Below are 23,303 nucleotides of genomic sequence, written 5' to 3'. Positions count from 1 at the left end.
CTTTAAAAAAAATATTAATAAAGTCTTTTAAGATAACAAATGTGGATAAGATAATTTAAATTAAAATTTTTTATTCTAATTATAAATGATTAATTTGAAGATAGTGTATTTATATTTACTATTTTAATAGATTATTGTTATTTTTTTTTAAGATTAATCTATTTAAAATATAATTTTTTAAAAATTTATTTGTTATTTTACTCAAAAAAAAATTTCAAGTTGAAACAAACTTTTCTACCCAACCAAGGTTAGAGATAATTGGCTCTAGTTAATTGAGCCTCGTGAAAGGTGCGGTAATATTCCAGACGTTGAACCGTGTTATATGAAGTGGGTAGAAAGTTAGTGAAATTTAAGTTTTTAAAATTTAAATTAAATTTAATTATAAATATGTATTTAAAAAATAGGAATATGATTTTTTTAAAAAAATAATTAAATAATATTAAAGGTTGAGCAAAGTTGATTTGTCTTGTACAAGTAGTAGAATATAACTATTTCATGTTGTTTCTTTTTATCCGTTTAAATTTTTTGGATGAGTAATTTCATATCATCATGAATGTATATACTATGAAATGATTCTAATAATGTGATTTACACATGTATGAGAGCATACAATTTAGCATGGACAAGAACAATAATTTAAGTAACATTATTGTCTCTTCATAAATTTATTAGATATTTATAGATTTATACATATTAATAAGGGTTTTGCTGTCAACGAGTTATAATTTAAGTGATATTGTCTCCTCATACTCACCTAAAAATCACGAATTCGAATTTTATTTTTGTAAAAAAAAATTTTGCTATTGTGTGAACTAAAAATATATATTAAGCATATTATTTTTTTATGATATATTAAGCATATTATAAAAGGCATGCACTTTCTTTTTGCTGATAAGAAAAAAAGCCCAATTAACATTGCAAAAATTTCATTAATATTCAAAACTCATACATGTAAGCTGGAATAGCTCAGTAAATTTCATTAATATTCAAAACTCATACATGTAAGCTGGAATAGCTCAGTTGGTTAGAGCGTGTGGCTGTTAACCACAAGGTCGGAGGTTCAAGCCCTTCTTCTAGCGTCACTAAAATAATAAATAAATTTTTAAAAATTTATATTTTAAATAAATTAATTTAAAAAAAATACTAATAAAATTTTGTGAAATAATAATTGTGGATAATGTAATTTAAATTAAAATTTTTTATTCTAATTATAAAAGATTAATTTAAACATAGTATATTTATATTTATTATTCTAAAAATTTATTGATATTTTTTTAAAGATTAATCTGTTTAAAATTTAAATTTTTAAAAATTTATTTATTATTTTACTCAAAAAAAAGAGTTCAAGTTAGAAACAAACTTCCCTACACAATAATTGGCTCTAGTTAATTGAGCCTAGTAATTTTTCATTTTGCCCTCATAATATTAGCTTCCCAATTTGAAAGGTGCTGTAATATTCCAAACATTGAAGCCTGACGAACATATCGATGACGATAGTGTGCTAAATATTAGTGGTGATTCTATTGCAAGGATGGGTTTTAAGTTTTTATACACTAATCCATTTAATTGAATTTATAAATAACAAACAGGCTAAAAAATTTAAGAGTTATGCTAAGTGTATATAAAAATTAGTCACTAAAATTAGTCACTAATATAAAATATATGTTAAAATATAAATATATATTGAAAATAAATTAAACTTATAAATATAAAAAAATCATGTATATGTTACCTTCTCAACTTAAATTTTTAGAATGAGTAGTTACATAACATATATTATGAAATGATTCTAATCATGTGATTTACACATGTAGGAAATCATGCAATTCAGTATGGACAAAAAGCCTTCTTAGTGGGGGCAAAAAGCTCTTTTTGTTGGAGCAAAAAGCCCTTTTTAATGAGGCAATAAGTCTTGCGAATTCGAGGTTTTAATGCATTTGAACATTTGATAAAAATTATGTTCTCTTCCCGACGTTATCGGAAATACTCATTTTTTGCTCCCATAAAAAAATCTTTTTCATTCCTACTAAAATATCTTAATTCATCCGATTTACTATTTAAATTTGTACAAAATGTCAAAAATAATGGCAGAAAAGATAATCGAACTACAGAAAAAAAAATTTTGTAGAGTAAAAAAATAAAAATAACGGTATATCACTTGTGAAATGAAAGATGGTGTAAGCCCCAAAAAAGTTAGGCAGATTAGGAGTGGGGGATGCGTTCAGGAATATGACGCTTCTGTTTAAATGGTAGTAGCGTTTTTTGAAGAAAGATTGTCCGCTGTGGAAGAAGGTTGTATGTTCTTGTAATCCTTTGAATCTTTCTGTAAGCAATTACTGGGTGTGAAACTGCCGGAGATTGCGAAGTTGGTGACGATGCAGATGGTGGCTTCGCCGATGAGTGGCCCGTGAAAAGACATTTGTCAGCTTAATATTAAAGAGTCACATGTGAGAGATATGATGATCAGTAGATTGGTTATGGATGTGAAAAATGGCAGACGTATTTGTTTTTGGGAGGATGATTGGCTTCAAAGGGGACCGTTGAAAGATAGTTTTCTGCGACTCTTCTCTGTTTCAAATCAACAAGGATCTATCGTAGGGGATTGTCGGTTCTGGGATGGGATAGAATGGGTGTGAAACTTTCAGTGAAGTAGAGAGTTATTCTAATGGAAACTTGAGTTGCTCAATCAACTTCATGACCGGTTGCGACTAGTACGAATGTCGCCTAGTAGAGATGATACAATTGTATCGAAATTTAATAAAAACAGGTATCTATTCTACAAAATCTTTTGTGCAAGTGAGACTTTTCCAGAAGATATCACAAGGTACAGCTTCACTAGTGCAATTTGGAGAGGATTGGTTCCTCCAAGAGTAGAGCTTTTTGCGTGGTTTGTCCTAATAGGCAGGATCAACACTAAAGAGAGGCTAAGGGTGTGTTTGGATTTGCGTTGGAGAAGAGAAAAGTGCGTTTGAGCTTCTTGAACGCTTCATTTTTGTGTTTGGCAACATCTTTGTACTTTAAACGCAGAAGTGATTTCTATGTTCAACCCAGGTTTACCAAAAGCTATAAATTCTAGCTTTTCCGTTTAGCTTTTCACGTTGGATTAAAAAATATGTTCTATGTACCAATTATGTCATTCATTATTTATATGTTTGTTTTTTTTATAATATTTTTTCTAATACTCTCTTATGCATATTATTGTTTTTTATAAAACTTCTGTTTTTTTTTTTGTTTATATGAGTTTTCTTACTGTTATTATTATTTCTTTTATACATGGAATATTTTTTTACTTTGTATTATGATTCTATTAATCCTATTAGAGTACTAAAGAATATTGAGAGTACTAAAAAAATATTAAAATTTATTTAAATATTTAAAATAAAATTATAAGATAATATAAAATAATTATTTAAATTCATGTCCTTTTTTGTAATTTTTCACCTAAAAATGATTTTGAATAATGTAATCCAAACAATATTTAGTTTACTATAATCCATTTTGAATAAAAATTGCCAAACATAAATCACGTTAATACTAACTCACTTTTAATCAAAATCAATTTTATTCAAACTTCAGTTTGCAAACTGTAATCCAAACACACACTAAGTAGGCTAGGAATCATACATCATAGCGATAATATTTGTGTTTTGGGTAAAAAAGAAATAGAATTTGTGCACCATTTGTTTCTTAGTTGTGAATTTACTTGCTAGGTGTGATGTGCTTGGTTAACGGGTGCAGATAGAGCTTGGACTATTTCGGAGATTGTCAAAGAACTGTTTGAGAGTTGGATTAAAATGTCTGATCATAATTCTGAGAGAAAGAGGTGGCTGATAGGATTCTTTGCAGTTATTTAAAACATTTGGTTAGAAAGGAATAGCATAATTTTTCAGAGATTGGAGACAGGTGTTGATGGAATCAAGAATAAGTCGTTTCTGAGTTATAAGGAATGGTGTGGCGTAGATCCGTTTGATTGTTGATAGCAATGTCAGAAATGACAACAAATTCTATCATATAATTATGTATTTTTTTGACTTTTTTATTGTTTATACTTACTCCACTTTATTGTCTTGAGTTCACTTTCTTCAAAAGAAAAAGTATTTCATTATTCTATTTCACATTTAATATCGTAACAATTTTCTTGTGCTATCCATAAGGAATTTTGAAGGCGTAACTAAGATCCAAGTGCATCAGAAAACTACCAGAAGATGAAACAAGATTGCATTAATAGAAAGCACCGAAAAATTGAAAGGTATCTGAAGTGGAATTATTACAATTGGCTGATATGTCACATGTATGTCCTTCTCTAAGGACGTTGACCTCTCCATTAAGGACTCTACTTGTCCCAATTTTGTTGCCTCAATCTGTCATCTCATTTAATGTAAATAACTCAACTGTCTTCTGGACACTGTTTTTTCCTCAGGTTTATTTTAGGGCTCCTCTCTTTGATCTTTATTATGACCCCAACTACTGCTTCTTTTAGGACTCACTCTATCCTTGAATCTTTGTAACTTTGTTACATCATTACTTGAGTTTTAGTCTTCAAACATAGGACATTTTTTTATTTGTTTACAAATTAATCGTATTAATAATTTTCGTAATGATTAATGGTGTAAAATATTAATTAATATTTTACATGACATTTAACATGTTTAATTTGATATTAACCATATATATTTATAAAAATTTATTACTTTAGTCGATTTCTTCAATTATATAAACTATTTTTCAATATGACATAATGATTAAACTAATAGATTTTAACAAATATATTTAATAAGCATCTAATTGGACATGTTAGATGTTATGTATGCTATAATCAGTTAACATTTTACATTATTAGTCGTTAACCGAAATTATTAATGAAATAATTGAAAGACAAATATGATTAATTTGTAATTTTTAAAAGATTAATAATAAAATCTTTCAAAACACAAATTTAAAAAATATCTATTTTTTAGAAATTAATTTGACTATTAATTTTTTTAGTGTTTAAATTTACCTTCAGTAATTGTGCTTTTGTTCCACATATTAACTATTTGAAGATAACAAAAAGAAAAAATTGGTATCGGTGATAACAATGGCCGAGTGTGGTTGTTATTCATGTTATTTGTTTAGTAATTCATATGTGATTACGTAAGACATAATGACATATAAAATACATATGTTTAGTGTATTCTCAGAAAGTGAAATTATAAATATTAATTATAAAACATAATTTATTATTATAATTTTATTCCTTCAAAATTTTTATTATTAGGAGTAAAATTAATTTTAAATGACAAATATGTTAATGTTTTCTAATTAATGTCTCAAGAACCAAACAAGTTGTATGTATTCAATCGCATCTGTGTTTTTGTATATATATATGTCTTTGTATCCACGTCTTTATTATTCTAATACTCAACAAATATTAACACTAGTATTGAACATGGAAACTTCTTTAAAAAAAAAATTGAAATCCATCTTAAGAACTTAGCTTGTATAATTTTCTTATAGCTTTAAAATTAAGCATTTGGGACATTTATAAAATCACCGTCTTGAATTACTAAATAATTCATAAGTAAATAACGTTTGTTCAAAGAGATAATAAATAAATACACAAACTCAACAGCTAATAACTACTATAATATAATATAATATAATATATATGTGTCAGTTCTTCATTTATAATTTGATTTATTAAGTTTTATTTAATCAAAATGACTTCCTATGATTTCTCATAATTTCTGCACGAATAGGTTGCTTCAATTTTCTCTTAATGTGGTGATATGATGTTTGAGGATCGGATAGTGGAAAGTGATGATCTCAAGTATTAGAACCTTCTCATATACTCCAAATTCCAAAATGTACTTCATTCAAGATTTTCACAAAGAAATAATTAAGTATCATGATTCATTTTATTTTATTTTATTTTATTAATATGAAAAATTAGGGTAATCCTCACAACACTATGATCTCTCACACACTGAAATGATACAATCACATATACACACGTATGGACCAAGTAAATTACCTGTTATACTTATAATAAGTAAACCTTAAGTTGTATTGATTAAAAAGGAAAAAATAAAGGTTATCCATGTATTTTATTTAATAAAGTAATTACTACTTGTTATAAAAGGTAATTAGTTTACTTAGTACATGCACATATTTGTTACATGGAAAAAAGAGTATCAATGAAATGATGAACACTATGTTTCATGGGATTGCATTGCTTACAAAGGCACTCTTGGATTGGATCTAGATTGAGTTTCTGAGGAGCATGATGATAAGAAATATTAATATATATATATATATATATATATATATATATATATATATATATATATATATATATTTAAGTATTTTATATACTTATTTTAAATTCCTTCAACAAGTAGATGCTTATTTGTCTATTATTATTAGGGTATTAAAGCTATACAAAATATCTCTCTTTTATTTAATATAGTAAATTTTAAAATTGTACATCAAAGTTAATAATACATAAACATAATTAAAATTGAGATAATTACAAAAATAACCAAACTTATTTACATAAATATTTTACATATATGTTCAGCATATCAATAACTAATCCGTCGTGAATCGAAACTTCATTTGAAAATTTACTATTGACTAATAAATTAATATATGTACAAGACAGAATTTAAACTTCAATACTTATTTTTTTTTTGTTCACGGTATTCTCCAACTCGACAGATTAAAGATCTGAATGAGGTAACCACTCGACCAACGCAAGTTGGTTCCACAATTACTTATTAATCAGTGCTCTTTTTGATATATATGATGGGCCTAATGAGTCCATGAAGTGGGCCCACCAATACAGAAAAAGAAAGAAATAATTTATTTGACGTGGTTTGAAGTATAAGTATGATGGCATGATTAAGAATATGGATAATACACACAAGTGTCCCCATTAGTGGGCATGTTATTATTATTATTATTATTCATAGCAATTATATATGTCTCTTGTTTATAGTATCTCATTTCATGTTACTCATTAATAAACCCTCATCCCTTTAGCCCTTAATCAATGCAAATCATTAGACACTGACCCTCCATAGTTTCATTTTCCTAGTGCACTCTTTTCTCTTTCACACACATTGTCACATTATATATATTCTTGCTTGCCCAACCCAACTTGGACCTTTATTTATATTTAATTATATATACACATTTTGATTTTTTTATGTGCATGTTCCATGAGCATGCCAACTTGCCATGTGCATACAGCAAACAAATAGTGTTAGTGTTAGACATTGAAAATTTCATGTTTTAGATACTACAATTTCTCCAATCAAAGATTCAAAATAATGTTGGTGAAATTAAGAAGTAAAGGGATAGTGGGCCAAAAAGGTAGAACATACAGTACAACTAAGATTTTATACAAAAATAAAATAATACTATCTATATATATAGTCAAAAGTAGTACCACTAGGGTCACTAGACAAAATCTGATTAACAATAAACATATGGTGGGGATTAGGGAAGGAAAAAAAATAAATCATTAATTAGGATGCAGCTAGGGTGAATGTTAATAACATAATAAACAAGATAACATAGGGTCCTTTTGGATATCTATATTCACATGATAATTGTAAGACAATATTGCTCAAAACTCCAGGTGAGAATGGATTAATATTTAGTATGGTTTTGAAAATTGGATTGATCGGTAGTATTTCATACGGATATTTTGTTGAGTTGTTGTGTCAGTGTATCGAATATATTTTAGATACGATATTTATCGACATTCGTCCGACGCGTGTGTCTACGGTGTCCAACCGTGTTTTAATAAAAAATAGAAAATAAAAAATTCTTTTCCAAACATGTCTAGACACACGTAAATACCATCACGTATCAGCGTGTCTAGTCTTATTCTTAATATATGTTTTTAAAATAAATTTAGATATATTATTATTTATTAAAACAAAAAATATTTTAAATACTTAATATAATTAAAATAAGACATTAAGAATAATTAAAAAATTAATTTATATTTTAATATAAATAAAATATTAAAATATTATTATTATTTATCTAAAAAATATTTTATATTTTATATGTATGTATATCTTCGTGTCATGTAAAATTTTAAAATTCGCGTATTCACGTATTCTGTATCGTATCGTATCCTATCCTGTGTTTGTATTAATGTTCGTGTATCATAGAATTGGTTGAATCAATTTGACCTTAAACAAAAAATTTATAATTTGATTTATCAATAAAAATGACTATTTTAAAAGTTATTATTCTAAAAATTACTGAATTAGTAAATCAATAATTAAAACGATTTAATAATCTCTCCGATTTTTAGAGCATTAATATAATATTTGATAATTAGTAGTATTGTTTAACTGTTTCAGGTTCTCAAAACCAAGAATAATGGTCCACCTCTATTGCTACTAATTAAGAGGGGTCCACCTCGTATACCTTAGACTATATCCTTTTACACTTACAAATGGCCCGCATTATTATGTTTACTGTCTTATAGAAATTGTTTTTAGATACTTATCAGGTTGGGTTTATATTCTATGTTTAATAGGAGAATAAAATTAGTTCATTATAAAATAAAGTGAATATAAGTTCAAATAACATTATTTAAAATGACAGATCAAATAAAAGAGAGATAAAAGATATAGAAAAACTTTTTTTTATATACGATATGGTTAAAAAAAATTTATATATATACAACTTGAATAGACAATTTGAGTAAACAATTTGAATACAGTCAATAATACACAAATCTTTTCTCTAGTCCAGTCTATTATTTCTAACATGGTATCAGAGCCATAGTATCCTCCTTGAGGAGAATAGGTTGTTTTATTTGCGGTGAAATCATTGTGGTTTTTATATTTTTTTTATGTCATTCTTCTTTCTCTTTTGTTATTCCTTTGATACTTTTTTACCTCACCGACTAGCCTATTTTCTCTGTCTTGTGTTTTTTTCGAGTCGAATGATCAAACACCATTGTCATCCGCTGTCTTACCTATTCTCATGAAGAAATCATATAATTTTCGCTCTCTTTTGCCGGTTCCATCTGCGTTCTCTCGTGGCAGTTCCATCTGCGTTCTTTCGTGACAGTTCCGTTTGCGTTTTCTCGTAACAGTTCCGTCTGCGTTTCGTCTGTGTTATTTAATTTACATTTAATTTACGTAATTTGGAACAAAATTTTATTGTTGTTGTAAATAATGAAACATAATTTAATTGATTATTATGATCTAGTGAGAATAATTAAGCTTGAGAAAAGGACTGATTTGGAAAATAGGTGACAAAGGAACCTTGTTTTCTATGTTTCAATTTTCAAAGTCAAATAAAACACACAAAAAAGAATCCAGCTGCTCCAATGGAATGATCATTATCAATGGAAACATTAATATTCTTTTTCTTTTTCTTTTTTTCAATGTTTTTGTGGGTGGAATAATGTAGGTTGGGACACCTCCAACATGTAGTTAAATGTTAGTAACAACCAAAAGAGAGCTTGGTTGTGTATGTAACGACATTAATTTAATTGCACAACAAAGATCCACATCTTGTAACTTTCATGAACATGAAAAGCAAATCAATTTGGAATGATCGAATTTATTCGTTCGTTTAAATAAATATCGAATGTTTGAATCTTGTCTTATGCATGTAATAATTTATTGGTCAACGACGATAGATTTTTAAATAAAATTTAGATCATCAACGAATTAATTCTTAATCCGTCAAACTAAAAAATATCGTAGACAAAAAAATAACATGAAAAACAGAATGAAAAAAGATCGAAAAAAAAGCAACTTGTGTGATTAGGGAATCCTTAATGAAGTCCTATGAACAGTGGCAGAAATATTTTTTTTTAAAATAAAAAGCTTAACACAACAAGATGGAATATTAACTTTTCAACAAAAAAATACTAAACAGATAAAATAAACAAATTCCTAATAATCGTCGACAAAAGTCATCAACAACCTAAAAGATCAAATACCACTCTACTTTTTGTAACTCTTAATCGACCTGTTGACTACTCCTACAACTAACACCTAATTCTTGATTCTTAAAAATTCTGTTATTTCTTTTTAATCAAATACTCTAAATAATAACAATGAAATCAAACTCACTAATATTTTTAAAATGTATTTTTTACTTGAATATCTAAAAATAACGTGTTCATTAACAAATGAACTCTAGTTAAGTCACCAAAAAAAAAAAAAGAACTCTAGTTAAAATACTAAAAACACGATCTTAAATTTTGTAAGCACATATTATTATGAAGAAATAAAATTGATATGATGAAAAACAAAAAGTCTTATTTCCCAGGTTGCAGTCATCGTGTTTTACTCTGTTAGCTGGATATTGCCTTGTTTTGAGGGTCAAATTAAAGGACCACACTTGTCATCTTTCAATTATTTATTTCTACTTCTCACTACTTAACAAATATATTTAAGCTAAACTATTTATTAATAATAATAATAATAATAATAATAATAATAATAATAATAATAATAATAATAATAATAATAATAATAATAGTTTAATTACGCTAACTTCCTGCAAACCACATCACATGCAAAGGAAAGGGACAAAGTAGCGTAGAGACTTGCATTGCATATTATATTGTCACCCAAAAAAAAAAAAATTTGTCACCAAAATGAGTTTTTTTTAAAGATATAATAATTATTATTATATAAACCAGAATTTAGTTAAATAATACATATTGAAATTATTATTATTATTATTCTTATTAAGAACAAATTTTAAAATTTTTATTCTAATAAACATAGAATAAAGTGACAAATAAACTTTTAAAAATTTATATTTTGAATAAATTAATTTCTAAAAAACTACTAATAAAATCTTCTAAAATACACACTATCTTTAAATTAAAATAATATAAAAGATTTTATTAGTATTTTTTAGTGACTAATCTGTTCAAAACCTAAATTTTTAGGAATTTATTTATCACTTTACTCATAAATATATAATAAACTTAAACATTATATATATTCTCCATAAAAGTTTTTCAATTAATACTATTAAGGTATATGTTAGTTAGTTAAATCCTATAAAAAGAATTTAAAAAGTCATGGTTTCCCTTTCCCATAAATTCCATAAAAACAGAATAATTTTTTTCCATATTTTCCAATGAGACTAATAAGAAAAAGATGGTGATACTAATAATAGACATGATGATCATTCAATTAAGAATCATTGAATTCCCACCAAGAAATGTTAGATATATTCACCTTTCAGCTTTCAACAACCTTCACTTCCCTTCTCTTCTTCCCATTTATGAATCCTCAAACCAGCTCCACTACACTCCCTCATTGCTCTTCACTTTTTCACTTTCTTTTTTCCCTTCCTTGGTTCTTACTCTGATCTGCATTTTCCACTTTAAAGGGTGAAAAAAAAAATAGAGGGAAGAGAAAGTTTTGTAGCCAAAAAGTTGCTCTGCCACATAGATAGAAGTTAAGGAAGAAAGAATCACAACTTTTCAACAATCTAAGAGTTCAGACAAAGACAACATAGTTTTGGTTTTAGTTTTTTGCTTCTTGCATCAGTTGTTTCTTTATATGACCTTTTTTCTTTTTGTTGGTATTCTAGGATCTCCAAATCCAGCCAACACTTGTTCACATTCTCCTCTTCTACTCCACACCATTTCTTCTAGCAAAAATCACCCTAAAGATTATTTATTCTTTTTAAAGTTTAGTGCTTTTTTTTTTTAACTCCCTCAGCTACTTATCCTTAGTTTTTGTCAACTGAGATTTCATTTTCTGTAATATTCTGTTAATTAAGTTCAAGTAGATTTGGCATGCATGAAAGAATTTCTAGCTTCTATAGGAAGAGTTTTTCATCATCTATCAATAAAATGGTGATGCTAGTTTTGTAGTATTTGATTTTCCCTGTGGTTGTGGAGGTTCTGGGGTTGGTTGTTGTTTTTCTTTTTCTTGTTCTGAATCATTTGTCAGATGGGTTTGGGAGTGATTGGCACTGTTCTAATTTTGGGACTCTTGTTCAAGCATTTGGCTTCTCAGCAACCAAACACTGATGAGTTCTATGTGTCTGAGTTCTTGAAGAAAATGGTTTCCAATTCTTCTTCTTTTTCCTCCTACAATTTCTCAGCTTCAGTGTGTTCATGGCAAGGAGTTTTCTGTGACAACAACAAAGAACATGTTGTTGAGTTAAACTTTTCAGGTTTAGGCCTCTCTGGAACTATTCCTGATAACACCATAGGCAAGCTGAGCAAGCTTCAAACTTTGGATCTTAGCTGCAACAAGATCACAACTTTGCCTTCAGATTTTTGGAGTTTAAGCTCTATCAAGAGCCTCAACCTCTCCACCAATCAGATTTCAGGTTCATTGACCAACAACATTGGCAACTTTGGTATGCTTGAAACCATTGACTTGTCAAGCAACAACTTCACTGAAGAAATACCAGAAGCTATTGGATCCCTTATGAGTTTGAGAATCCTCAAACTTGACCATAACAAATTCTCAAGAAGCATTCCTTCTGGGATTCTCAAGTGCCAGTCCCTGGTTTCAATTGATCTCTCATCAAATCAATTGAATGGAACACTTCCAAATGGTTTTGGTGCTGCTTTTCCCAAGCTCAAGAACTTGAACCTTGCTGCCAATGATATAGATGGCCGAATCTTGGATATTTCAGGTTTCAATTCCATTTTAAGTCTCAATATATCTGGAAATTCCTTTCAGGGTTCTATCATGGGTGTGTTTCAGGAAAAGTTGGAGGTATTGGACCTAAGCAGAAACCAATTTCAAGGCCACATTTCACAGGTACAATACTACAACTGGTCTCATTTGGTTTATCTTGATTTGTCAGGGAATCAGCTAAGTGGTGAAATTTTCCAGAACTTGTTGAGTTTGAGTGAGTCCTTGTTGAATCTAAAGCACCTCAATCTTGCACACAACAGATTCTCCAAACAGAAATTCCCAACAAAGATTGAAAAGCTCCAAGGATTGGAGTATCTGAACTTGTCCAAAACCAATCTTGTAGGCCTAATCCCTGATGAAATCTCAAAACTGAGTAATCTCAATGTTCTTGATCTTTCTATGAATCATCTTGCTGGTAAAGTTCCAATTTTGAGGAACAAACACCTCCAAATTCTTGACCTTTCAAACAACACCTTGAGTGGAACAATCCCTTTGTCTGTCTTGGGGAAACTACCATTCATGGAGAGATACAACTTCTCTTACAATAACTTAACACTGTGTGCTTCAGACATTCACCCTGATGTTCTTGAATCAGCATTCTTTGGATCAGTGAACAGTTGTCCAATTGCTGCAGACCCACATTTCTTCAGGAGAAAGAACAATGGACACAACAAGGGAATGAAGCTAGCATTGGTGTTAACCTTCTCAATGATCTTCATGCTTGCTGGCCTGTTGTTCTTAGCATTCGGCTGCCGAAGGAAATCGAAAATGTGGCAAGTTAAACAAACTTCATACAAAGAAGAACAGAACATTTCCGGGCCTTTCTCATTCCAGACTGATTCAACAACCTGGGTGGCTGATGTTAAGCAGGCAACATCAGTTCCGGTCGTAATCTTTGAGAAGCCTTTGTTGAACATTACATTTGCAGACTTACTGGCTGCAACTTCAAATTTCGACCGAGGTACTCTTTTGGCCGAAGGAAAATTCGGTCCGGTCTATAGAGGCTTTCTTCCTGGTGGTATTCATGTGGCAGTTAAAGTTTTGGTGGTTGGTTCTACATTGACAGATCAAGAAGTGGCTAGAGAGCTTGAGTTTCTTGGCAGAATCAAGCATCCCAATCTTGTTCCTTTAACTGGATATTGTGTAGCAGGGGATCAGAGGATTGCTATATATGATTACATGGAGAATGGAAACCTGCAAAATCTGCTATATGACTTGCCACTTGGTGTGCAAAGCACTGATGATTGGAGCACAGATACATGGGATGAATCTGACAACAATGGAATTCAGAATGCTGGCTCTGAAGGATTGCTCACAACTTGGAGATTTCGTCACAAAATCGCCCTTGGAACCGCTCGAGCTCTCGCTTTCTTGCACCATGGATGCTCTCCTCCAATCATTCATAGAGCAGTCAAGGCCAGCAGTGTTTATTTGGACTATGATCTCGAGCCCAGGCTGTCTGATTTCGGCCTGGCTAAGATCTTTGGAAGCGGCTTGGACGAGGAGATTGCTCTTGGTTCCTCTGGTTATGTTCCGCCGGAGTTTTCCCAACAAGAATTCGAGTCACCAACCACGAAATCTGATGTATATTGTTATGGAGTTGTGCTCTTTGAGCTAGTAACCGGAAAGAAGCCGGCCGGAGATGCTTACCCTGATGACAAGGAATCAACTTTGGTTAGCTGGGTGAGAGGACTAGTTAGAAAGAATCAAGCTTCAATAGCAATTGATCCAAAGATTAGGGACACAGGAGTAGATGAACAAATGGAGGAGGCTCTCAAGATTGGTTATCTTTGCACTGCTGACTTGCCGGCCAAGCGACCAACAATGCAGCAGATTGTTGGACTTCTAAAAGACATTGAACCTATTGCTTCTAATTAGCTTCAATGGTGACATGGATTTTGAGGTTGTTTTAATTTAGTTTTGTTTCTTTCTATCATCCATGAAACAAATGTAAAGCAGTTAGATTCTGGAGTTGAGTTTTTCTTATGAAGAAGAGAGCCTTTGATGAATATACACAAGGACTTTATGATCATTGTACTAACTTGTTAATGCAGCATGTGATCTTGTTTTGAATCATATTTCTTCATCAGATTTATATTCTTAACATTAAATTAACTATTGTCTTATAATTGCATTAGTTCATTTAAGGAAACATTTCCTTATTCCTTGCTATTGATGATTCATGACACCAACACATGTATAGTAACAGATTTTTCAGAGTGTTGTAGTCTTTTTGGGATAATAACAGAAGCTTTATTTGTATACAATTCAATTCATTGTGATGTATATTTCTATACTATGTCAATGTCAATAATATTTCAAATACATGAATGTCAATGTTGTTTGAAAAAAATAAATAAATAAGAAGAAAAAATGTGTGTGAAAGAGAGAAAGAGAGAGGGATGGTGATAATGATGTTGGAATTGGAGTGGGTTTAGCCTAACATAGCAACTCTAACAAGCCTAGCTACTTTATAATAATAATAATAATAATAATAATAATAATAATAATAATAATAATAATAATAATAATAATAATATATAACATTGTTAACATGATTGTTTGTAAGAGGGTCTCTATGGTTTGGTTGGTCCCAACCTAGCACCTTTTTCACTGCTCAATCTTCAATCATGATTAAACCTTTATTAAAGTTAGTTACCAACAAAATATGAGCTTAATCTAATTGTGCAAACACATAGCTTAAGTAAAATAATTAGTTTGCACCCAAAAAAAGCCATCAACTTATTAAGCTAATTGTACAAACAAGCTATCTTATTTTTACTTTTGGCTTCATCACCAAATAAATAAATAAAATTTCCTTTTGGCTAGACAAGAAACAGAAGATACCATATCCTCTGTAATTATATGTTGTTCTTTTTCTGAATATGGTAGATCTTTTTTTATTTTTTATCTTTGTTCCTTGGTTAACAATTTATTATTTGAATCTGTCTAGTAGTTAACTCACTAGTCTGTTTAAATAAATATAAAAAGTTCAAATCTTCCTCGTGCATATAGTAATTTATTGACTAATTACAAACTCTTAACAAAAATTCGAATCTATTAAAAATTAGTCTTTTGACCTGTTAAGTCAAAAAATATTGTGAAAAATAAAAAATAGGTAATTAAATGTAACATGAAAATTTGAGAAAAGTAAAAAGAAAGAGAACTTGATGATAAGGATCCAGGCCCATAGACTTTGGGCTTTACCCTTAACTATACTTTGTTTATGAGGCATTTTGGTCACTCTGTTATTTTAATCAATATAGATCCTTTGGTTAGAAGAAAAATAAAATGTTGTAAATTACAAAATGAAAATGTGACACCAATTATTTATTTTGTGCAAGCTACACTAATTATTGAATAATTTCAGAAAAAATAATTCCTCTAAAATTTCTGAATTGCTGAATATATTATTTTTAGTTGCTTTTCATATCGATATTCCATAAGAATTATTGAATTCTTTGGCTCAAATTTTGGTACGTAGAATTATTTAACATCTTAATTGTCAGATTGTGCTTCTTCCTTCATTTTCCTGCAACATGCCAAGTACTGGGGTTGAAGTTGGAAGCAATGCACCTTTAATGTTATTTTTCGGTTTTCTTTTTAACCAATAATCATTTAAGAAAATAAGTATCAGGATTAATTTAAATTAGTTAATATTATTTAATTTTTTTATTATAAAATTGTATTATTAACTCACATTTTTGGAGGACTTAAGGTTTATGGCTAGAATTTAACGAAGAGTTTAGAATTTTAAAATTAAGATTTATAATTTAGGGGAACAAATAATTTTAAAAATTGATTAATATTAAAATAAAAATTGGATTTTTATTTCAAATTTTTTAAAAAATAAATAAATATTAGTTGATTTTTAGTTAAAAGATTTTTAGTTTCTAATATGATTCCTGAAGGAAGTAGTTCACACTCCCTCGAGTCTCCCCCTAAAGAAAGCATCAGATACTTATTGTGGAGCCCATATGCATTGTATTGGAACAGAAACAAGGCAAAATATTCTCTCTTTTATCCGTTCAAAGTATTTCTAATTCGACTAATTCGTCACAGATTTGAGTTTTATTTTAAAAATTTGTTGTTATTTATAAGACATAATTTAAATTTTAATATTTACTTGATCAGATAAATAAGTTAATTGACTACTCGATTAATCAAATTATTTTAGGCAAAATATTCTATTTGCTAATAATATGCATTTGTTTAGTTTAGTTTTATACCTTCTTCAACCGTTTTAATTATCTTTTTTTTTCTCTCTTCCTTCTTAACTTCAAATTCATATAGCTAATCTTCTAAATATGTATGTTAAAATGTTAAATAGTGCCTACAAATTTCGTCTTGTATGATAAGCTAAGACTAACTAATTTAATTTAGTCCAAGAAAAGTTTTGTTTTTGTTTTTTGGAAAAATATTGCATTATCGAAACTTATATCTAATTTTATTATTTTTTGTTAAAAAAAATATTCTTTTAATTTTTTTAACTTGTCACTTTTATTCTTTTTGTTTTACAATATTTGTCATTTTTAAATAAAATATTTTTTATTTAATTATCATTTTTTATTCTTAATTTATATAAATAATATAAAAACTCTTCTATATTCTCACTTTCATTAATAAAAAATAAAAAATATTAAAAATCTAATAAAATTTATTATTTTTATTCATCAGTTAGTTATTAATATTTAAAAATATAAATTAAAAATATTTTATTAAATTATTAAATTAAAAAAATTTAATTAATAATTAAAAATATTAGCCAAAAACAACTAATTCTATCGCTCATTGAACATTCCTCACAAAAAAAATTGTTTAGATTAACGCCTTATTCTGCTCTTGGGATTTTTTTTTTTAAGATAGTTTGTTACATACTAGACCCACTAGAGGAAAAAAGAAAAGTTTTCAAGAAACTGCTCAAGTTATATTAATTTTTTGAGCAATGCCAATTGACCATGACAAATATTATTTAGCACTTGGTGAATAATAATTTATACTTATATTTATAAAATTTTATACATAAAAAATATATAATTTGTATTTATATTTTTTAAAATTTACACATAAATTAATATAATTTATATTTTTTTTAAATTTATATACGTAAATTAATAAAATTTATTTATTAAAAATAATTTAATATTTATAGTGATAAAAAAGGCGAAAGTTATTCCTCTCCCATCTTCTATATATTATGCTTCAACATTTTTCACTCTATCCATTGCACCTATTTCTCTGTTTCTTTTTCACCTCTTTACTCCAAAGTTCAAACACATTCTTCTTATTACCAATTCTAATCAGAAAGAAACCATCAATGGAAAAAAGCTTTAAGATTTTATTCCTTACTACTTACAAGTGTGATTTAATTCAACTTTTTATTCATCTACATATATGTCATATTCATTTGCTTCATTGCTCTGACTTTCAGCTTATTGATTGATATCTCTTAAGATGATTTTGTAAGTTGATTCTTCCAATTCTAGGCTGCCAATTACACATTACATTACGTAAATTACAGATCCGAAATTATTGTGTCCTATAAATCCCGTGATATTGATATGGCACATTTTTGGATTGAGCTGTGTCTGATGTATGTCTGAACTTGAAGCTATTGCTATGATGGTCAATGCAGCAGTAGTGACAAAAATAGCATTTATTGTTGGCCCCATTAAACTCATACTAGACTTGAAACAGGAAAGTGAAGAAACACCACTCTCATTGGTACTAGGGGTGTATACTTTTCGGTTCGGTTTGAAAATTCGGTCCAGATTCAAATATTTTAGAGGCTAATTTTGTGTGATTTCTTCGAGTCTAAGATCGGATAATAGTCTCAAAAATAGATTCGATTATTATTTCGTATCGGGTCTGAATCAAGGCGAATCCGGATTCACTTGGCCCATGTGCATTCTAAAAAAACTAAAAAAGTATATATGTTTTAAATTAGTTTTAATTAAAAAAGAAACAAAAGCGAAAGAAAAATGACGTCCTTGAGAGCGAGTACTGAGAGAGGTGAGGAACCACCGTCAACAGAAGAAATAGATAACCTGCGGAGAAGTAAAAGGAAACTGCGCAGTGAAGATGGACAAGAAAACGCATTCCAAGCACAGAGAGTCATGGAAGCCCTATCGCCAAACGAGAAAAAAAAAAGATTCCAGAGGAACCCCAAGCGAAGCGGTCATATGTTAGCATGGTGAAAGGCCCAGACTTTATCTACGAATCGGATTCAGAAGATGAAGAAGAGAACATGCAGGAAGAGGAGGACTCGGAGGTAGAATCTGAGTTCGAGTATTCTGACAGAGAAGAGGAGGTCCTGGGAAGCGAAGAGTGGAAGGCGAGGCGCGAACTACCAAAGCGGAAAATTGTATGGGACGAAGAGGGGTGCCCTAACCTGATTCTCAACAGAGCAGAGCAACATAGACTGAACAAAATGTGGGAGCATACCCTTATTATAAAGCTTCTGGGAAGGAGAATAGGGTATGGTGTTTTGAAGAAAAGATTGGAGAGCATGTGGATTAAGGAGGGGATGCTGACACTCATTGATGTTGGTAATGAGTTTTTCCTGGTCCGGTTCACAGAGCTAGAAGACTACAACTGGGCACTGAAAGGAGGGCCATGGCTAATATTCGATCACTACCTAGCAGTCCAAAGATGGAGGCCGGATTTCAACCCAAGCGTGGAACAACTTACCAAAATAGCTGCATGGGTTAGGATCCCGGATCTTCCGATTGAATACTATGATAAATATGTGATGAGAACCATTGGTAATGTGATTGGTAAAACGCTAAAAATAGACTATAATACAGCTGGACAAGCGAGAGGCAAGTTTGCTCGGATATGTGTAGAGCTTGATCTTGCAAAACCGTTAAGACCAAAGTTCAAAATTAAAGGGAGACCTGTCCACGTTGAATATGAAGGGCTTCACACCATCTGTTTTCATTGTGGATGTATTGGGCACAACAAGGAGCAGTGCCAGTATGCCATTAAGAGGCAAAATGAGCTGCAGAATTCATCGGAGAAGGCTGAACAGAGCAAAGGAGAAACAATGGCGAAAGAACAAAGTTCACAGGGACCGTACGGGGAGTGGATGACGGTCCAGAAACCCAGGAGGGGCAAAAGAGTAATTCCACAAAAGGAGGGGAAAAACCACGCAGCTCAACATAATGTTGGTTTTAGATTCAATGCCCTTGCCGAAGGTAAGTCTCACGCGCAAGTAGAAGAGGAGGGTGCGGCGAATCAAACAGTCACAGAAGAGGGAAGTGGTATACAAGAGGAAGGGAGCAAGAGAATATTTTTGTCAGGTAGTCAAATGAGGAAAGAAAAAGGCAAGATGGTAGTGGTCTGCAGTGACACCCCAAATTCACAAGAAACGGTTAGCAGAGTGCCTGAAACTCCCCCGCATTTGTGCATGGGTACGAGGAGGAACGTGTCACCTGCCAGGCAGAGTAGTGCGCAACCAACCAGCCGAGAGAATCTTCCAATCATAAGCAAGGGCCCTACAGCACAAGAGGACAAAATAAATAATGAACTGTGTACTAAAGGTTGCAAAAATGACTTAATGTTGGGAGAAGGATGGGAGGAGCCCAAACCCCCGGATATCGCCATGCAACCAATTGGCCAGGAACAAGCCAGCCCAAATGATACGGGACAAGCTATGGATGAACAAAAGGGTGATGCAAGGCCAGATGATGGTATGTGGGTTGACTCTCCAACAGGGGGAGATGCTATGCAAGCATAAGGCCTGATCCTTTTTTTCCTATTCTTTTGATAATTGTGTTCTCATGGAATGTAAGAGGTGCTGTTGGAAAGGCTTTCAGCAGAGCCTGTAAAGAATATATTAGGGTCCATAAACCAGACATTGTGGTTCTTCAAGAGACAAGATGTAGTGGTGATAATGTAAAAAAGGTAATAAAAAACTTGGGCTTCAATAACTTTATTTTGGTGGAGGCTGGGGGTATAGTGGAAGGATTTGGATTCTTTGGAGAAATGATAATTTCAACATTAAACCTATTCAACTTCATAGTCAATACATTTACGCAATTGTGGAGGAGAATAACAAGGCCCACTGGCTTCTTTCTATCATCCATGGTAGCCCTAGAGAGATGGAGAGAAGGGAAGCGTGGGAAGAAATCAGAGAGTTTGCAAGAAGCAACACTAAACCTTGGTTGATGGTAGGTGACTTCAATGCCATTGCCAACATTAATGAAAAGAAAGGAGGTGTCCCTGCTGATAGAAGAAAATGCTTGGAATTTGCAAACTGGATCTCAGACTGCAATCTCATAGACATGGAAGCTAAGGGTTCAAAGTTCACGTGGAGGGGAGCTGTCAGGGACAATAGGGATCGTGTTTTTGAAAGGCTCGATAGGGGTCTATGCAATAGTGATTGGCGAATCCAATTCCCAGAAGCTTATATGATGTGCCTAACCCGCACCCACTCAGCCCATCACCCACTATTGATAAAATGCAATGGAGACATTACTGTAAATAGAAATCGGCCTTACAGATTTAAGACGTTTTGGATACAGCATCAAAATTTCAGCAGGATGCTTCAAGATAGTTGGGAGGGGTGCAACGGAAATTATTTTCAAAAGGTGCAGGACATGAAGGAAAAGATAGAGATATGGAAGAAACAGGTGTTTGGAAACATATTTCATAGAAAAAAGAGGTTGTTGGCCCATATAGATGGTATCCAGCGATGCGTGTCTTATGGAAGAAATAAACGGTTGGAAGAGCTGGAGATGGAGTTGCAAAAATATCTAAGCGATACCCTGGATCAAGAGGAAAGGTTGTGGTTACAGAAATCGAGAGCCACCTGGATTAAAGATGGAGACCGCAACACCAAATACTACCATGTGAAAACTATCATCAGAAGAAACAGAAATAAGATATTCTGCCTCAGAAATGATGAAGGGAATTGGATAGAGGATCAAGAGGAAATTGGAAAACTGGCCAGGGACTATTTCTACCGTTTGTTTCAAGAGGAAAATCATGATAGAGCAAGCACTCCTTGTACTAAAACCTTTCCTTCTATCGGCGTTGATATCGTCGAAGCTTCTCTTAAAGTCCCTGGTGAGGAAGATATTAAGAGAGCATTTTTCAACATTGGCGCCTTTAAGGCTCCAGGAGAAGATGATCTTCCATGAGCCTTCTATCAGAAAAATTGGAGCTGCATTCACAAAGATGTTGAGCAGGTGATTAATACCTTATGGAGGAACCCAGAACTTATTAAACTTCTGAACAAGACTATGTTAGTGCTCATCCCTAAAATAGAGAAACCTGAATTTCTAGGCCAGTTCAGGCCAATTTCCTTATGCAACGTTATCTACAAAGGGATGTCCAAAATTATGGTGGAAAAGCTGAAACCTTTCTTGAAAGATCGCATATCTCCATATCAGTCCAGCTTTGTTCCAGGGAGAAATATTCATGACAACATTGTCATTGTGCAAGAAATGGTTCATACCATGAGAAGAATGAGAGGTAAAGTTGGTTATATGTTCATCAAAATTGATCTAACTAAGGCTTATGATAGGTTGAGATGGAAATTTATTCATGAGTCCATCAAACAGTTTGATATCCCTCCTCCCCTTTGTGATATTATCATGAGGTGTGTCACCTCTGCCACATTTTCAACTCTATGGAATGGTACTAAGTCAGAGGAATTCACTCCCACTAGAGGGATCAGACAAGGTGATCCCCTATCACCATATATATTTGTTATGTGCATGGATAAATTGTCTCACATGATAGAAGAAGCTGTAGACAAAGGAAATTTGTCCCCAATGCGAGCTGGCAGAAATGGACCGCAAGTGTCTCATTTAATGTTTGCGGATGATCTCATTTTATTCTCTGAGGCATCTCCCAATTACATGAGAAAAATGCAAAGATTTTTGAATGATTTTTGTGAAGAGTCTGATCATCTAATAAACCAGGCAAAAACCAACATATATTTCTTAAAGAATGTGACTGAAGAGGTGAGGGATAATATCATTAACATCAGTGGATATTCTGAAACGGCAGAAATTGGAAGATATCTTGGAGCCTTTATCCATAATACAGGGAGGAGGAATAGTCAGTTTAACTACATCATTGAGCGAGTCAAAACAAAACTGCAGGGGTGGAAAGCCAATTGCCTATCTCTGCAGGGGTAGAAAGCCAATTGCCTATCTATGGCTGGTCGTATTACTCTAGCTCACTCTGTTATTGGGTCAATGGCACTATATCCTATGCAACATACAATTATTCCAAAAAGTACTTGCCTAGCAGTGGAGAAAGCTCAACGAGCATTTATATGGGGGCATGATTGTTTAACGAGAAAAGTGCATCTTGTTAGCTGGGAGAAAATTACTAAACCAAAAGAGAAAGGAGGTCTGAGGATTAGAAGATTAGAACAAGTAAACGAAGCTTTTTTGTTGAAGAGAGGTTGGCAAATTGTGACCAAACCCGATTCTCTTTGGGTTCAAATTATGATTGGAAAATATGGGAGAGGGCACAATCCTATGCAAAATGTTGTGGCTATCAGTGGTGATTCTATATTGTGAAAAAATCTTGTAGCCAAATGACACATCATCAAGGACAACACAGGTTACTTGCTTGGTAATGGCGAGGCAACGAAATTTTGGAGAGACGCTTGGTTGGAACTCAATAACTTACTAGCCA

At 31.4% G+C, this 23,303-nt stretch overlaps 3 protein-coding genes and 1 non-coding gene across 6 annotated transcripts; all 4 read left to right on the top strand.

The window, feature by feature from the left end:
* The first annotated feature begins 1,005 nt into the window (after nucleotides 1–1,005).
* TRNAN-GUU (transfer RNA asparagine (anticodon GUU)) lies at nucleotides 1,006–1,079 on the top strand. Its single transcript has one exon. It is a non-coding gene; the product is annotated as a tRNA-Asn (tRNA).
* Nucleotides 1,080–11,111: 10,032 nt separating this feature from the next.
* LOC112700313 (probable LRR receptor-like serine/threonine-protein kinase At2g24230) lies at nucleotides 11,112–14,720 on the top strand. Of its 3 annotated transcripts, none has more exons than XM_029287524.2 (2): nucleotides 11,112–12,642; nucleotides 12,817–14,720. In XM_029287524.2, the coding sequence occupies exons 1-2, from the start codon at nucleotides 11,946–11,948 to the stop codon at nucleotides 14,523–14,525; spliced, it is 2,406 nt and encodes an 801-aa protein (XP_029143357.1). In that variant the 5' UTR covers nucleotides 11,112–11,945; the 3' UTR covers nucleotides 14,526–14,720. The 3 variants fall into 3 exon arrangements, with proteins under 3 accessions (XP_029143357.1, XP_025607558.1, XP_029143356.1); XM_029287523.2 differs by having other exon boundaries at nucleotides 11,159–12,770; nucleotides 12,846–14,720; XM_025751773.2 differs by having other exon boundaries at nucleotides 11,150–14,720.
* Nucleotides 14,721–18,837: 4,117 nt separating this feature from the next.
* Nucleotides 18,838–21,790, top strand: LOC140183745 (uncharacterized). The gene is made up of 3 exons (XM_072232631.1): nucleotides 18,838–20,338; nucleotides 20,443–20,552; nucleotides 20,696–21,790. The coding sequence occupies exons 1-3, from the start codon at nucleotides 18,838–18,840 to the stop codon at nucleotides 21,788–21,790; spliced, it is 2,706 nt and encodes a 901-aa protein (XP_072088732.1).
* Nucleotides 21,791–22,369: 579 nt separating this feature from the next.
* LOC140183743 (uncharacterized) lies at nucleotides 22,370–22,795 on the top strand. The gene has a single exon (XM_072232628.1). It carries the CDS (start codon nucleotides 22,370–22,372, stop codon nucleotides 22,793–22,795), a length of 426 nt encoding a protein of 141 aa, XP_072088729.1.
* Nucleotides 22,796–23,303: the final 508 nt, after the last annotated feature.

Source organism: Arachis hypogaea, chromosome 1 (genome assembly GCF_003086295.3).
Source record: "Arachis hypogaea cultivar Tifrunner chromosome 1, arahy.Tifrunner.gnm2.J5K5, whole genome shotgun sequence".
NCBI lineage: Eukaryota > Viridiplantae > Streptophyta > Magnoliopsida > Fabales > Fabaceae > Arachis > Arachis hypogaea.
The sequence above is the reverse complement of the archived record's forward strand: the minus strand, read 5'-3'. Positions and strand labels throughout refer to the sequence as shown.

Bases quoted from the DNA above. Each gene is read 5' to 3' on its own strand.
- LOC140183743 (XM_072232628.1), top strand. From the start codon at position 22,370: ATGGATAAATTGTCTCACATGATAGAAGAAGCTGTAGACAAAGGAAAT.
- LOC112700313 (XM_025751773.2), top strand. From the start codon at position 11,946: ATGGGTTTGGGAGTGATTGGCACTGTTCTAATTTTGGGACTCTTGTTC.
- LOC140183745 (XM_072232631.1), top strand. From the start codon at position 18,838: ATGGTGAAAGGCCCAGACTTTATCTACGAATCGGATTCAGAAGATGAA. The intron at 20,339-20,442 runs GTATGTGGGTTG...GGAATGTAAGAG, and splicing joins TGATGCAAGGCCAGATGATG to GTGCTGTTGGAAAGGCTTTC. The intron at 20,553-20,695 runs GTAATAAAAAAC...GCAATTGTGGAG, and splicing joins GTGGTGATAATGTAAAAAAG to GAGAATAACAAGGCCCACTG.